General features: G+C 40.9%; 1 protein-coding gene across 3 annotated transcripts in view; it reads right to left on the minus strand.

The window, feature by feature from the left end:
• Positions 1–17,479, minus strand: part of LOC117508488 (neprilysin-like) — a 237,433-nt gene that overhangs the window by 19,780 nt on the left and 200,174 nt on the right. For all 3 annotated transcript variants that reach the window (XM_034168258.1, XM_034168259.1, XM_034168260.1), the window contains exons 13-17: positions 11,708–11,836; positions 2,525–2,623; positions 2,325–2,402; positions 2,009–2,112; positions 1,635–1,693 (exon numbers count right to left, since the gene is read on the minus strand). In XM_034168258.1, coding sequence (XP_034024149.1) covers positions 1,635–1,693; positions 2,009–2,112; positions 2,325–2,402; positions 2,525–2,623; positions 11,708–11,836 — 469 coding nt within the window. The remainder of the gene's footprint in view (positions 1–1,634; positions 1,694–2,008; positions 2,113–2,324; positions 2,403–2,524; positions 2,624–11,707; positions 11,837–17,479) is intronic.

Below are 17,479 nucleotides of genomic sequence, written 5' to 3' on the forward strand. Positions count from 1 at the left end.
GGCGTCGTGTGGGTGAGCGGTTTTCTGATGTCAATGTTGTGGATCATGTGGCCCATGGTGGCGGTGGGGTTATGGTATGGGCAGGCGTCTGTTATGGATGAAGAACACAGGTGCATTTTATTGATGGCATTTTGAATGCACAGAGACGCCGTGACGAGATCCTGAGGCCCATTGTTGTGCCATACATCCAAGAACATCACCTCATGTTGCAGCAGGATAATGCACGGCCCCATGTTGCAAGGATCTGTACACAATTCTTGGAAGCTGAAAATGTCCCAGTTCTTGCATGGCCGGCATACTCACCGGACATGTCACCCATTGAGCATGTTTGGGATGCTCTGGACCGGCGTATACGACAGAGTGTACCAGTTCCCGCCAATATCCAGCAACTTCGCACAGCCATTGAAGAGGAGTGGACCAACATTCCACAGGCCACAATTGACAACCTGATCAACTCTATGCGAAGGAGATGTGTTGCACTGCATGAGGCAAATGGTGGTCACACCAGATACTGACTGGTATCCCCCCCAATAAAACAAAACTGCACCTTTCAGAGTGGCCTTTTATTGTGGGCAGTCTAAGGCACACCTGTGCACTAATCATGGTGTCTAATCAGCATCTTGGTATGGCACACCTGTGATGTGGGATGGATTATCTCAGCAAAGGAGAAGTGCTCACTATCACAGATTTAGACTGGTTTGTGAACAATATTTGAGGGAAATGGTGATATTGTGTATGTGGAAAAAGTTTTAGATCTTTGAGTTCATCTCATACAAAATGGGAGCAAAACCAAAAGTGTTGCATTTATATTTTTGTTGAGTGTATATTTTAGCTTATGAAAACCCACTTCTAACAGAACTTTGACCTTGCAATTTTTTTCCAAGGTAAAAATTTGTGGAATTGGAATTGGTGGAAGTTTGTGCTCTATGAGCGCAATGCTGTAGTTTTCTCTTGCTTCAGACATTCCCTGGTTGAGGCAGAGCATAGCCAGTTTGATTCCTGTGCACATCCAGACCCTGCCCTGACTGTAGCCTTTAAACGTGAAAGTCATAAACAGTGCAGTGCTAGTTCATTCACTTGTGTTCTGATGTTACAACACAAAATCAACAGGAACATTTGAAAACATTTCTTTTGAATCTGAATTTTGTGTTAACATCACTTATTTGTAGAACTGACATAATGTTTTAGCCCTGTCCCCAGCCACATGTTCTATCTATTGTTTAAATCTGGCTTTAATTTCCCTTTCTGTAATGTAGTTGTGTAATGAATCATATTTCTCCCTGTGGCTGCAAACTTGTTCACTGGTTGTGGGGTACACTGATGGGCATATACTGTGGTCCAGTGTTCAAGAGGCCACAAACGACATGTGAGTTTTAACACCAAGTGTCCATAATTTTCAACAATTTAGCCACCATCCAACCATCAATAACTTGAGAACTGATACTTGTGAAGGTAGCTGCCTCCGCTAATCATCCAGCGGGTGGCAGGGAAGTGTATTGGATGCTTCATGGGCATAAAAGTCACAGGACCTCCTAGACTAGCCAAAACAAAGTTTCTCTTTCAATCAATATGGTGCATCAAAATTAACCAGATGCAATAGACTTTGTTTAATTGCATGTGCATGTGTGAAATACCTATTTGATTTTTACTGGTTGAGTAAAAGGCATTGACAACTGCAGCTCCAGTTATCCATCTGAAGAAACAAAGAAAAAACAGTACATTACAATAGAACATGATTCCCATTGTGTAACAGCTACTTGAATTAACTGCACTCAATGGTCAGGCTAAAATTATTATTTCTGTTGTATTGAGCAAGAGGCTGAACTGTATGCTTGAGTAGGAGTTTGTGTAGGAGAAAGTGAAAATTCTCAATCCAAGACTGCATGTCATTCCGCAAAGGCCATACAACAGTACCTCTTATTATTTGTTTTTAATACTCTAACACTGATTCAATTATTACACAGTAGATGTAACCATTTTAAGCACTGATTCTTGCATGTAATCTTACTCCTCTTTGTTGACTTTAACTCTGAGTTTCCGCAGGCGTCTCTTCTGCATATACTGCAGATTCTGTAGGATGTTTTCAAAGTGCTTGTCTGCACTGTAGCTCAGCTAACACCAATACACAGCAAGAAAAAAAACATGATGGTTAGCCATGAAGAGAGCTATCAACACCTGATCATACACTCCTCAGAAAAGCTAATAAAAGCTCAGATTCCACTGAGATGATTTCACAGATTTGATATGCAGCTACAATGTGCCCACTGTGTACTCTACTCCACTGAAGAAAAGAAATGTCCATAATCACATCATATCACACTCACCTCTTTGTACTCTTTGTTCAGGAATTCATCATTCATGATGTTGTCAGAATAGCCGATTCGTTCCCGAATGGCGAGTGCCTAAAGAAAAGAGCCAACAAACAATCGTCAACACATCCCAAAGAACAAAACTGAATTGTCCATAATAGACCTCATCACAACAACAACAACAGGAAATCGATACAGGCAGTCATATTTAACACCTTCTCCTTAGCTGCTTTCTTGGTCTCTGCATCCATCCAAGTCAGGTCTTCAAGATTAGCAATAAACTCTGCCCGAATATCTGCAATCATCTCCTCCATCTGTTCCATGTACATACACAGAAAGAGGACAGGACTGAGGACGAGAGACAACAGCCAAAAATCACACGTCTTAGTCCAAACAAGGCTGCCTTTCCCAACAAAACTGTCACTTAGCACAATACAGTGCAACCGTGTGAGGGTTTCCTCACAAAATCTTGCAACATATTGTGGGGAAAAACACCTCTCTTTTACACAGTCAAAAATCAGTGTCGAAACACTCATGGCTTCACTCCCTCTGTGTAGGAATCTGATGAGAAAAGTACATAAAAGCAATAATGTAATATATTTTTTGTGATTAACAAAATAAATAAGGCAATACAAAACACACAATGAAGGGGAACGCCATCAATAATTCCATATTATAGAACGTTTGAGTGGATCCTTGTCATTTGATTGGTGCTTTGTATGTCACATGACATGGATTATTTGTCCCATTTGTGTTGCATTACATTTAGAGTTCAGTTTGGTTCCATTTAGAGTGCAAATTTTGTTCCATATGTTTGGTACTATTACATGCACATGCACACAAAAACACACACACACACGCACACACATGCACACAAGGCACGTGCACATACATATGCAAACAACGCGCATGCACACACACACAAAACAAAACCACTGCGCTGTAAGACGTCTGACATGACTTTTGTTCGCTGCACCGAGGAAATACACAGTCTTTTTTTGGTAGTACACGTGCACACAAGAGCCTTCCCGCTTGTGTGAGCACGTACCGCACGCACGCTCACACAAGCCAGGCGGCGCTTAGCTTTAAAACAAACCTGGCGGAGTTTGTTTTGCTGATGGACGACGATTTGATGCACAGCATGGCGGTCTTCATCGTTAGAATAATTGTTGGACTCCTATTTAAAGTTTTGATGTCAAAGAAGCAGTGATGGATTAATTTCTGATGTTATTTTTTTCACTGCACTGAGGAGGTCCCTTTTCTGTTGTTTGTAAATTAATGTAATATAAAATGACAAGGATCTATTTTAGCTGTTATATAAAACAAATAATGAATGTTTTTACATTCTTTCAATGGAACGAATATTTAATTCAGTGAAAGCTGGAACAAACCATTCAACTCAGCTTATCCTCGTTGAATGGTTTGTTCCAGCTTTCACCTCATAAAATATTTGTACCATTGAACTCGTAAACATTCATTATTTGTATAATATTTAGTGACTACAACTGGTAATAAACATTATGAATGAGAAGTCCAAAAACAATTTTGCTTGTTTCAAAAGGACAACTTAATGCCGCGTTCACACCAAGGCTCGACGCGAGCGACTGCAGCCACAGGTTGCCATGTAATCCCTATATATTGGAGCTATTGTTGTCGCAGTTTTTCTTATGTGGCATTGATCAAGAGCTTATTGGGTATCAGCTGAGGTGTAAAACTCTGGCTTCAGAAATTAGATCATCCACCTGTCTGAAGAGTTGAACTAATTACAATCAGCTGGTTTACTTTCTGAAGCCGGAGTTTTACACCTCTGGGTATCAGCCAGTTACTATTTCAAGTCTGAGAAGACGAGCTAGCACTAAGCATGACAGCAGCATGGAAACGCCACTGGTCCTGGATGGCATCCAATCAACGAATACAAAACAAAGACACAGTTATTTTAATCTGAAGGCCGCATTAGAACATTAATGTGAAACTGTAAAAACTAGATACAGTCTCCATTTCATTTCTACAGGGAAGCAAACAGGACTTGTGTGAAACAGTGCTTTTGTGAATATTTTTTTTTTTCCCACCACAAATAGTATTAAACAGTGTCAGGACCTGTTGTATTCCAGACAGATGGCACAGCTGACAAAGCAGGGTAAAGGAATGCCAAGCTTGACTTGTCACCCAGTGACTTGGATGGATTAAAGGTATTATCCCCTTGAAATGCAAAACACTCAGGGAACTTTAAGAATTTCACACTTTTAATATAACACAACTAAATCATCACTTTAAAGTCAGCTGAAGAAATTGGACTATCAGTGAAATGGGATCAGCTGTGTTTAATCAAGAGTTGGAATTGATTACAGTGTAAATAGACAAACATCTGGATGGTCCAACTTGTGTTGTCTCAGTATTGCATAAAAACCTACATACACTATGATGACAAATGACTGCTCCATGCAGCTCAGTGAAAAGATGATGGGAAATCAAAAGTCAGGGTATTGATGCAAGAAAAAAATTTTATTTAATGAATATGATCTGGTAGGGGCAGATCATGAATGCAAACTGAATTTCAGACATCTTATATATATTACTCTGGAACAAACAGGACAAACAGTGTTGTAAAGGACAATAAGCAGGGCAGTAAAAGAGCAACTTCACTTTCCCCCAGAATGACATGAAAATTTAGTAAGGTATATCTTATATATTATATTCCAATTCTAAGGTGGAACTATGCCAGTATACAAAGGTATATCTAAATATCTAAAAAGGAAGAGTAAAATAGGAGAGCAGAAAAGAGTAGAGTAGAGCCACTTAGGTGCCTGGTCTTGAGAACCAAGTATGGTAGGTTAAACAAGCAAAATTGTTTTTGGACTTCTCATTCATAACCGACATGAACAGGAAGTGATCGTGGCTCACAGCAATTCCCATTGTAAGTAACGGAGAAACAACCTGAGACTCTCGCATGTTTACATAAAACAAACACAATAACGTCTAAAAACCTAGATAATGTAGTCATGAGAGTTTTACTCACAATATATAAAGAGTGTCTCAATGCATTTCTCAATGTTATTGACACCTCGCAGAGCGGTGAATTCTCTGAGATTTTGTGGGATTTGAAACCTCAATAGGGTGAATGGACAGGATATCAAGGCATAGTCAGGAGGAGGAGGGTCTATAGTTTTTGGGATGAGTTAAATATGGTGTGGTCTGTCCTGTGACCACCAGCACTCACTGGGTCGGTTCGCAGCTGAGTGTGAAGTGCCTGGAATGAGGATCAACACCTCTAAATCTGAGACCATGGTTCTCAGCAGGAAACTGGTGGACGCTTTACTCTGAAGAAGTCGAAGCACCTCGGGGCCTTATTCACAAATGAGGGGACAATGTAGTGTGAGATTAGCCAGAGAATCAGCGCAGCAAGGACAGTAAATTTGCTTTATTGTACTGTTGTGACGAAAAGGGAGTTGAGTGGAAAGGTGATGCTCTCGATCTACTGGGTTGGATCATGACCAAAATTTGATTCAATTTAATCAGCTTATAATGTGTCAAATCACAACAAAAGCCGTCTCAAGGCGCCTCACATAGAACAATTCAACATAAAAATTAAATAAATAATTCAAAATGACTAAAAATTTCAAATACATAATTAAAAACAGAAGTAAGTAAGTCCCTTCGGCTGCTCCCTTGTTTTGCACTCGGGGTTGCCACAGCAAATCCAAAGTGGATCTGCATGTTGAATTGGCACAGGTTTTATGCTGGATGCCATTCCTGATGCAACTCCACACTGCATGGAGAAATGTGGCAGGGGTGGGATTTGAACCTGAAACCTTCTGCACTGAAACCAAGCGCATTAACCACTTGGCCACCACCTCTGCTCAATTAAAAACAGAAGTAAAAGAATAAAATAGATCAAAAATAAAAACTATTCATGAGAAAGAGAATAAAAATGGGTTAAGTCTTGACTTAAAAATGTGCACGGACTCTGACTGCCTCACGGTCGCAGGAAGACCATTCCACAGGGTGGGTGCACGATGAGAAAAAGCTCTTTGACATGCTGACTACTTCTTCACCCTGGGAACACAGAGAAGTCCCGCATCCTGTGACTGCAAAGCCCGGGCCGGCACGTAAGGTTCCACCAGATCAGCCAGATAAGACGACGCCAGTCCATGAACAACTTTATGTCAATAACTAAACCTTAAAATCTGACAGGGAGCCAGTGTAAAGATGCCAAAATGGGCGTGATATGTTCAGACATTCTGCTATGTGTCAAAAGTCTGGCGGCAGCATTCTGAACCAGCTGAAGACCCCTAATGCTGGACTGCAGTAACCCTGAAAATAGAACATTATAATAATCTAGTCTAGAAGAAACAAAAGCATGAATCAGGGTCTCAGCATCAGCTATAGACAGGATGGGGCAGATCCTCGCTATATTTTGCAGATGGAAAAAAGCAGTCCTAGTAAAAAGAACTAGACCTAGACCGACCTAGACCAAAAGAACTAGATCACTGGTGCAAGCAGGCAAAATGGGTTTCCTCAGGAGGGTGGCTGGGGTCTCACATAGAGACAGGGTGAGAAGCTCAGTCATTTGTGAGGAGCTCGGGGTAGAGCCACTGCTACTTTTGCCTTGAGAAGAGCCAGCTGAGGGGGTTCAGGCATCTGATAAGGATGCCTCCTGGGTGCCTCCCTAGAGAGGTGTTCCAGTCACGTCACCCTGGGCGGACCTAGGACTAGGTGCCTGATTTACTTACGTGGAATTGAGCATGGAACCAAACTCCTCCCTGGCCACACCCCATTTAAATATGCAATTTCATGTGGAGCAGGGATTCCCCACAATGTCACATCAGACAACATGAACTCAGAAAAGAAATTATACTGTAGATGACTGGAAATTACATGGGGACACATAGGGATAGTTTATTTGGTTTGCTGATAAATGGATTGATTAACCATGAAACTGGAAAAATGTTTATGGGGGCTACAGAGTGTGAGTGTGTGAAGCTGACACCCAGAACAGCGCGCACACTGACGTTAAAAAGGTGAGGCGTGCCTCTGCTGACAGTGTGACATCACAATTTACACACTCGTTTATTGACAAATACTGAACACATGAAGCCTGTTAAGAAGCTCTGCAGCTCACCATCAAACAAAAATTAAAAAAAGACATAATAATAATAATAAAAACACATTTGAATGCGCACATGCACAAATGTGTCTGCGCTGGTTTTTGGTTGGAACGGTTACACAAATAAACTATTGTAACACAAGCAGCCACCCCATGGCTTGCCGTGTCAGCTGCCTGATGCACATCACATATGATGTGAAACCTTTTGCAATGTTTCCTATTAACAGAAACAAATTCATCATGTTGCTGGTGCATTTATAGCAAAATGTGTGCAGTTAATAGCTCCGATTACATTCAGGAAACCGGCTCTCAATGTTGGAATGTACCTGGATGTCTTTCGGATGACTGCGTTCCACACAGCTGGTGGCTCGGCGCAAGGTTGAGTGGCACATGCCTGACTGATCAGCCAGCTCACGCTGGAATGCCCATGATGCCAGGAAGACCACTGTGGTAAGCACCTGTGTTGGCACAGACAACCCCTGGGTCCTCGCTGTATTGTGCTCTGGGCCGACTGCAGTTCTGCGCGCATCTCCAGTAACAGTAATCGAAATTGGTTTATGAGCCAATTATCCTCATTTGGTAGTAAATCCTTGCGTTCACTGAATACACACTCACGTCAAATTTCACCATTTGCAAGGTCCTCTGATACAAACGGAGCCACTGTTAGTGCCATTTTACACATCACTTTGCGCATGCTTTTATATCCATTCATATAATTGCAAACACGTGGGTGTGTTAAATGTTCATCAGTGTGTCTCTGATGTGCACATCACTCTGATGACTTCTTGTTTTTACACTATTAACGGTTCCCTGTGTCACCTGTACTTGTCAGAGGTGGCACAATAGCTGTAGAAACGTGTGTAGGCCAGCTAGGATTTTTGCGTGACGCACCACACATTTCCACACTCAAGTCACTTTCAATACATCTGCACGTGGACGTGGAGATGGGCATATGCCGGGTTTTTGTGCATATGCACGCTTCATGTGAAATTCTGCCTGAATGAATAGGGGTTGACTGATGCATGAGCATGGCCAATATTGTGTTCGTAAGGACCCAGTTCAATAAAATGTCTGATTTCATCACAAAAAGGAAATCACAAATAATTCACCCATTTTTGTTGTTGTTGTTGTTGTTCTTTTATCATTTGATAAATATGTTCCTTGCAATTTATTTTCATTTCATTTAACCACTTTTCTTCAAAAAAGGGGTCAGCCAATGCTCGGCCCTCGTCCCTCCGATGGGCAACTACGGTATATTGTGATGCATAAAAATGGGTGCTTATGTACTCTAAGAGCTCTCTGCTAACACTTTACACACATACATGCACATGCACACAGACACATACAAGTGGAAGAAAACAGACACATTTACACAGCGTGTGATGTGGGATCCAGATTAGTGAGTGGGTAGAAATGCAGAAAATGACAGAGGTGTACTGTGTGTGATATTAGCATTGTGACACACTCAATCTCTGATGTGCACACAGTCAGATTTCACCGGCACACACACACACACACACACACACACACACACACACACACACACACACACACACACACACACACACACACACACACACACACACACATACAATATTGAGTACATGCTTGCAAAGAGTGAAATTTTCACAGGTGAGTGTGGATGTCTTGTTCAAAAACAGTGCTTTTATCTCCAGACACTGAACTAAGTCCAGTGTACACACTCAGGTCTGCTGTGGATTGCCCCAGTTTTTTGTGCCTCAGGTTCTCCTTAGTGTCTTTTCTAAATCCATAAACAGCAAAATAATCCTAGAGGGTTTGTAAGAATGCAAGGCTTTGTGTCGTGACAACATTTGAGGTATTCATGACTCATCCAACATATCTGTGTTTGTTAGAGAATATTGAGCTCTCTTGAAGAAACTGGGGCAGAGACCAAGAGAGTTTGCCAGTGGGTTTGAATGGCTGGCCACTTTGCCGTGGGGCAGCACGAGTAACCACTAAGCAACACTAAATTTTCCACACACAACATTTTTGATCACGGCAACAGCATGACTATCAAATTACAGCAGGTCCTAGAGTTAGTCTACAGCCTGAGTGAGCTTTGGGGCACTCTTGATATATTGTTATGGCATATGAATCTGTCCGATAGTTTTAAATAATTTAAACCTGTTGTGGACTGGGAATTCTTGGATATTCATATTCATATTAAGTTGCATGCGGAGCTGGTAGTTCCAGGGGATAAGGCAGTGAGCTCTCAATATGCAGATCTGTTCAATTCCCAATTTCATTACCTGTTTTTGTCCTTGGATAAAACATTTCACTTGTATTGTGTCAGTCCAGCTCAAAGCACATGGGTACCAGCCTTGGCTGGAAAGTAACCTGCATTGGTCTGGTGTCACAAACACGGGGACTCATAGAGTCTCATCTTTTTCAATGTAATGGAATCTGGAAGTACATGAGCACAAGCACCCATGGCCTCAGGTCCTGCAGTTGTGCTCAATTTTACATACCCTGGCAGTTTTTTTGTTTTTTTTTGGCCATTTTTCAGAGAATATAAATGATAACACTGTTTTTTGTATATAATAACATACTTATTCTGCAATGTACTGTACATACCATCTAGGACCGTGCACTTTACCTTCTAATGTTTATATCGTATATATACTTTTTGATACGTATTATTTGATATTGCTGCTTTTCTTTCTTATTTGCCTGCACTGATTTTGGAGTTGGCTTTTAATCTCGTTGTACATCGTATAATGACAATAAAAGGCATCCTATTCTATTTCTATTCTATTCTATTTTCCCTCATGGTTAGTGGTTGGGTGAAGCCATTTATTGTCAAACAACTGTGGTTACTCTTTTTAAATCATAATGCCAAAGAAAATTCTTGCATCATATTATTTAATGACTTAAATCTTAAAAAAAAACAAACAAACAAACAAACAAACAAACAAACAAACAAAAAACAAGTGGCACTATATCTTTAGGATGAATTAAATGTGCACCAAGAGAAGAAGCTGGGCTTTAAATTATATTTGGTAACATTGTGTGGATATTGAGGAAGGAGGTGGTTGAAAACCACAGGAAGGTCTCATGTCCAAAACTGAATAACAACTACAACTGAGGAATGCTTTTTGTCACACATAATGTTATTAGATATAAGTAGTGATAATAATGTATAAGCATGCATTTGTGAATGTTATGCATCTTGCATGTGCATGTTTGTGCAATGGCCAGCTAAAAAAAAAAAAAAAAAAAAAAAAAAAAAAAAAAAAAAAAAATGAGCTGGCTCAGGGAGGGTGGCAACATTCTGATGAAAAAGTGTGTCTGATTGCTGTACTTATGTGGGCATAAATAAAAACATACTGTATATCGCCGTGGCAACAAGCTGCAGCAAGCGAGTGTGCGCACGGAGTGGACACTGACAGCTCCCCAGGTTGAAACAGACCGTCAGATCAGAACACGCAGCGGGCAATCTGACCATCACTTCACCTACGTGAGCTCTGTTCCACATGACGCGGTGTCTGTGCTGTGGCACGCCGTCCAAAAAACACATGTCGGGCAGGACACACGCGCGGCCGACTGGACGCACCAGACCAGTAGATGTAGACATCAGAGCACACTGCTTCTCATTCATGTCATTTCATGACCATATGTCTGTGACCATGGGTCATCACCAGAGGAACAGACGGATCATATTTGTATTGCTCGCTTGATAAATGCAGTGTTTTATATGGTGTGGGATTTAATTTTTTTTTGTAATACTTCCATGTCCTTCCTGATATGAGGCAGATTCCTGCAAGTTTCAAAGAACAGCTCCGTAGCTCAGTGGTAAAGTTGCTGACTGGTAATCAGTGCTTTTGGAAGGCACGGGTTCGCGTCCAGTGGATGGTATGTGTTTTTCTTTTTTTTTTTTTATTCCACATAAGCGGCGCAATGTGGTCCCACGGGCAACGGCTGCTTTTTTTTTTTTATTCCACATAAGCGGCACAATGAGGTACACCTCGCACTGTTCCTGCTTGAAATACACCGTCAGCGCGATGTTTCGTGGTGCGCAAATTTGAACTGTTTCTCGATGTTTTGCCATATTTGTCCAAATGTCATCCAAACCTCACACTATGTGTGAAGGGGCCTTAAAATCAATTCCAGTCCTCTGCTCATGTGTTTGTTTGTACCTGAATTAAGTATGAGCAAAACCATTAAAGACGTAAGTGAAAGTGGTGTGATGTCATGCTGACTAGGGGATCACAAGACTTAATCTAAGATAATCTCATGTAAAACAGAGAACAAACAGAAATCCACCCTAACTGACCAGTTCTTTGCTCTTCTCAGAGAAAGCCTGCTCCACATACAGCCGCCCCACAGCGTTCTCTAGGTTGTTGTTGACATAATGTGCACACTGTCGCCACAGTGCTGCCTCTGATGTAGTACCAAACAGAGCCTGAAGGGAATGAAACAAGGCACACTTTAAGTGAAGAAAAAGAACAAACATTTCATCACTCTGCCTAAAAGAGGCTTTATTAATTCTATGGTATATGGCTCATTGTGATTGTGAACCTGAAAGACAAAACACAAGAATAAACACCTCAACACTGAGTGAAATATACATCAAATCTAAAAATTCTACAACTTTTCAAATGCATACAACAGTATATGTTGTGTTACTATTGTAGGTGGAGTGAGGTGCACACTGGAAGACAGCTTCCATGTGTCGCATTTTCCAGACTATAAGTCAGGTTCTATGTATATTTTTATATTTAGTAGTTTGGGAGTGTGTGACGTGTATGTCAAAAAATGTAAAAAAAAATCTGTTTGGTACATTTGCAGTACAGTGGAAACAAGAAACACAACATTAAAGATATTGAGCTTATGTTCTTTAGTCTGGAAGTGTTTTTTTGTTGTTGTTGTTGTTGTTGTTGTGAATTCTTGTGAAATATACGTTTCAAAAATAAATGCAACTTCAACTTTGGTGCAAGTTATATATGTTTTTTCCTCTTCATGATTCATTTTTTGACAGATCTATCTTAACCTTCCAGTTCCTCGCTACAAGAGTAGAAGGGTTTTGCTTTGTTAAAAGGGCATTTTCTGCCATGTACACATTTAAACCAAGTTAACCCCTCAGAGACCCGATTATTTCATACAAACCTACAGCAGAACTGCAGTTGCTGTTTCACACTTTCAGTCAATAACACTGAAACCATCCAGATCAATAACACCCCAGAACTGTTGATGGTGTTGATGCAACATTTTTTTTTTGCCTTATTTCCCTTGTGAAACATTTTTAGCATTATCCATGTCATTAAACACATTTATTTCAGCCTTCAAACTGTTCCATAACAGACTGGACGCCAACAAAATGCATAGCACAAGCGGATCTGAGGCATGTCCAACTTCATTTTACTATATATACGAGGGCTGTCAATAAAGTTACGGTCCTTTTTATTTTTTTCAAAAACTATATGGATTTCATTCATATGTTTTTACGTCAGACATGCTTGAACCCTCGTGCGCATGCGTGAGTTTTTCCACGCCTGTCGGTGACGTCATTCGCCTGTGAGCACTCCTTGTGGGAGGAGTCGTCCAGCCCCTCGTCGGAATTCCTTTGTCTGAGAAGTTGCTGAGAGACTGGCGCGTTGTTTGATCAAAATTTTTTCTAAACCTGTGAGACACATCGAAGTGGACACGGTTCGAAAAATTAAGCTGGTTTTCAGTGAAAATTTTAACGGCTGATGAGAGATTTTGAGGTGATACTGTCGCTTTAAGGACTTTTCACGGAGCGAGACGTCGTGCAGCGCTCTCAGGCGGCGTCATCAGCCTGTTCAAGCTGAAAACCTCCACATTTCAGGCTCTATTGATCCAGGACGTCGTGAGAGAACAGAGAAGTTTCAGAAGAAGTCGGTTTCAGCATTTTATCCGGATATTCCACTGTTAAAGGAGATTTTTTTTTAATGAAAGACGTGCGGACGGGTCCGCGCGTCGAGACGCAGCCGCCGCGACGCTCCGCCACAGGAAAAACACCTCCGTTGAAAGCCTTAAGGACAAGTTGGAACATGTCCTGCCTGTTAAACAATTTCTCATATACTCACTCCACTGAAAGCCATCAAAAGCCGCCTGGATTTTACAAATGGTTATCAACACGGAGGTGTTTTTCCTGTGCCGCCACACCGCGTCGGCTGCGTCCCGACGCGCGGATCCGTCCGCACGTCTTTCATTAAAAAAATCTCCTTTAACAGTGGAATATCCGGATAAAATGCTGAAACCGACTTCTTCTGAAACTTCTCTGTTCTCTCACGACGTCCTGGATCAATAGAGCCTGAAATGTGGAGGTTTTCAGCTTGAACAGGCTGATGACGCTGCCTGAGAGCGCTGCGCGACGTCTCGCACCATGAAAAGTCCTTAAAGTGACAGAATCACCTCAAAATCTCTCATCAGCTGTTAAAATTTTCACTGAAAACCAGCTTAATTTTTCGAACCGTGTCCACTTCGATGTGTCTCACAGGTTTAGAAAAAATTTTGATCAAACAACGCGCCAGTCTCTCAGCAACTTCTCAGACAAAGGAATTCCGACGAGGGGCTGGACGACTCCTCCCACAAGGAGTGCTCACAGGCGAATGACGTCACCGACAGGCGTGGAAAAACTCACGCATGCGCACGAGGGTTCAAGCATGTCTGACGTAGAAACATATGAATGAAATCCATATAGTTTTTGAAAAAAATAAAAAGGACCGTTACTTTATTGACAGCCCTCGTACAGTGTGAGTAATCTGAATGCATAGGAACGTGCGGGAAAAGGAATTGCACTTTTTCACTGAATTGGTCATCTGTGTGTTTTTGGTCTAGTGTAAAACAAGCAAATCAGGTCTTTCTTAAATTTTATGAGCCTGGGTGGAACAGAAACTGACAGAATGCATTTTAGATAGAGGACTCATCTGCAGATCTGGTAATGTGTCACACACCAGTCTGATGCTCATGCCGCATATTTCACTGTTGTGGGGCCAGTAAAAGAATATGACTGACAGCTACAGTGCATCCGGAAGGCATTCACAGCACTTCACATTTTCCACATGGATGAAAAAATGGATGAAATTCATATTTTTCCTCAAAATTCTCCACACAATACCCCATAATGTGACAAAAAGTTTTCTTTTTTTAGATTTTTACAAATTTATTTAAAATAAAAAATAAAAAAAAACTAAGAATCAAACATACATAAGTAGTCACAGCCGTTGCCATGAAGCTCAAAATTGAGCCCAGGTGCATCATGTTTCAACTTCACGATCAACTGATCATCCTTAAGATGCTTCTACAGCTTAATTGGAGCCCACCTGGGTTAAATTCAGTTGACATGATTTGGATTTCAGTTGGACATGATTTGGAAAGGCACACACCTGTCTACATATAAGGTCCCACAGTTGACAGTGAATGTCAGAGCACAAACCAAGCATGAAGTCAAAGGACTTGTATGTTGACCTCTGAGACAGGATTGTCTCAAGGCACAAATCTGGGGAAGGGTACAGAAACATTTCTGCTACTTTGAAGGTCCCAATGAGCACAGTGGCCTCCATCATCTGTAAACAGAAAAAGTTCGGATCCACCAGGACTCTTCCTGGAGCTGGCTGCCTGTCTAAACTAAGTGATCGGGGAGAAGGGCCTTAGTCAGTAAGGTGAACAAGAACCCGATGGTCACTCTGACAGAGCACCAATATTCCTCTGTGGAGAGAGGAAAACCTTCCAGAAGGACAACCATCAGGCAATCAGGCCTGTATGGTAGTGTTGACAAACAAAAGCCACTCCTTAGTAAAAGGCACATGACAGCCCACCTGGAGTTTGCCAAAAGGCAGCTGAAGGACTCTCAGACCATGAGAAACAAAGTTCTCTGGTCTGATGCTAGGAATACGTGAATGGCAGGAGTCATGTTTGGAAGAAACCAGGTACAATCCCTACAGTGAAGTATGGTGGTGGCAGCATCATGCTGTGGGGATGTTTTTCAGCCCCAGGAACTGGGAGACTAATCAGGATTGAGGGAAAGATGAATGCAGCAATGTACAGAGACATCCTTGATGAAAACTTGCTCCAGAGCGCTCTTACTCACCTTGAGAGGTGCTGAAAAGAGGAATGGGCAAAACTACCCAAATATTGGTGTGCCAAGATTGTGGCATCATATTCAAGAAGACTTGAGGCTGTAATTGCTTCCAAATGTACATCAACAAAGCAAACAGAGCAAAGGGTGTGAATAGTTATGATTTCTTAGTTTTTTAAATAAATTTGCATATATATATATATATATATATATATATATATATATATATATATATATATATATATATATATATATATATTATGTTGTTATTATGAGGTGTTGTGAGTAGAATTTTGATGGAAAAATTAATGTATTCCATTTTGAAATAAGGCTGTAACTTAACTTAAAATGTGTAAAAACTGAAGCGCAATGAATGCTTTCCAGCTGCACTATATATGAACAGTGTTTGAAAATGCTTTGTTGTAGTGTTTATTTGATTTTCTTTATAGTTAGAATGGCCTAAGCAGTGGGTCACCCCTCTGAGTCTGGTTTGCTTGAGGTTTCCTCCTCCTCAAACGAAAAAAAGGCCTGAGGCAGATTTTCCTTACCACTGTTGCCTACATGCTTGCTTAGGGGCGTTGGTACGGTTAGACCTTATCCTTGTGAAGCACCTTGGGGTCACTTATGTTATGATTTGACACTATATAATTAAACAGAATGGAATTGATTTATGATGGATATGTCTTGAAAACTCACTAGGGTCACATAACACAATGCTAATGGAGTAACATTAGCATGAAAAATTGTTAGCATTACATAACACCAAGCTAATGGCCATTGCTTAACAAAATGCTAACAGACTAACATTTGCTTGATAAATAGCTAGTGTCACATAATGCGATGCTAATGGGTGTCACGTAACACAATACTAACAGGCTAAATTTAGCATGAAATGAGTGTCTCCATTGCGAACATTTTTTATAATGTGCTTAAAAACATACTTTGAGTTCCAGTTGTGCTTAGAAAATCTTATTGCACATCATGTCATTTTACATGTTGCCTGAATTTTTTTTACAATGTAACAATGTGTGGTTTTTGAATGTTCACCCAGTAGACATAAGACACACAGATTTGGAGCTGAGACAATTCTGGTGTGGATTTATAATGATACAACATTTCAAACTGTAGAGTTAAACTGGACAAATCAATGCAAATGTGATGTAATTTATCAACAATCTTCAAATTAAATTTTCAAACGAATAAAATATTGCATTGGAAGAGAGCAGAATAACTGCACGACTCCTTCTGGATGACTTGAAAATTTTTTACATAGCAATAAACTAAACACGGTGGCTTAGTGGTTAGCACTGATGCCTCATTCGCCCTATTGACGTATCCCATAATCCCTTGCGTGCCAGAGAGTCGCTGCAGTCAAACAACATAGAGAATCCACAAGATGACAATTGTAAATGAATATTATACTACAAAAATGTAATTTTTTTTATGCTTTTCATCACGTTAATAAGAAACTGCATGCATCATACCCTGACAACCTGCTAAAACAATTATAACAAGTAATCTGTGTCTGCTACGTTTAATCTGCGTGGAATTTAATAAACACAAACCGAATTTCAGACATATTATATATATTAGTCTGGAACAAAGAGAACAAATAGTGTTGTATGAGGTCTGTGAGAAAAGTATCTGACCTTTTTATTTTATGCAAAAAATTAATTGCGCGTCACGACCGATTCGCTGATGAAGCGAGACAAAGGAACACCTCCGTTTCGGAGTGTTAAAGGACAAGTTGGGACATGCCTGTCTCGGCTTTCAGTGCTTACCAGTCGAGTGAGTATAAGAGAAATTGTGGAGAGCTGGGCTTGTCCTCTGGCACTCCGAAACGGAGGTGTTCCTTTGTCTGAAGAGTATGAATGTGTTTGTCTGTCTATATGTGGCCCTACGACAGACTGGCATCCTGTCGAGGGTGTATCCTGCTTCATGCCCTATGACTGCTGGGATCTCCACCTTGCTCCTGTGACCCTTAATTAGAGTAAGTCAGTATAA

Source organism: Thalassophryne amazonica, chromosome 4 (assembly GCF_902500255.1).
Source record: "Thalassophryne amazonica chromosome 4, fThaAma1.1, whole genome shotgun sequence".
NCBI classification, from domain to species: domain Eukaryota; kingdom Metazoa; phylum Chordata; class Actinopteri; order Batrachoidiformes; family Batrachoididae; genus Thalassophryne; species Thalassophryne amazonica.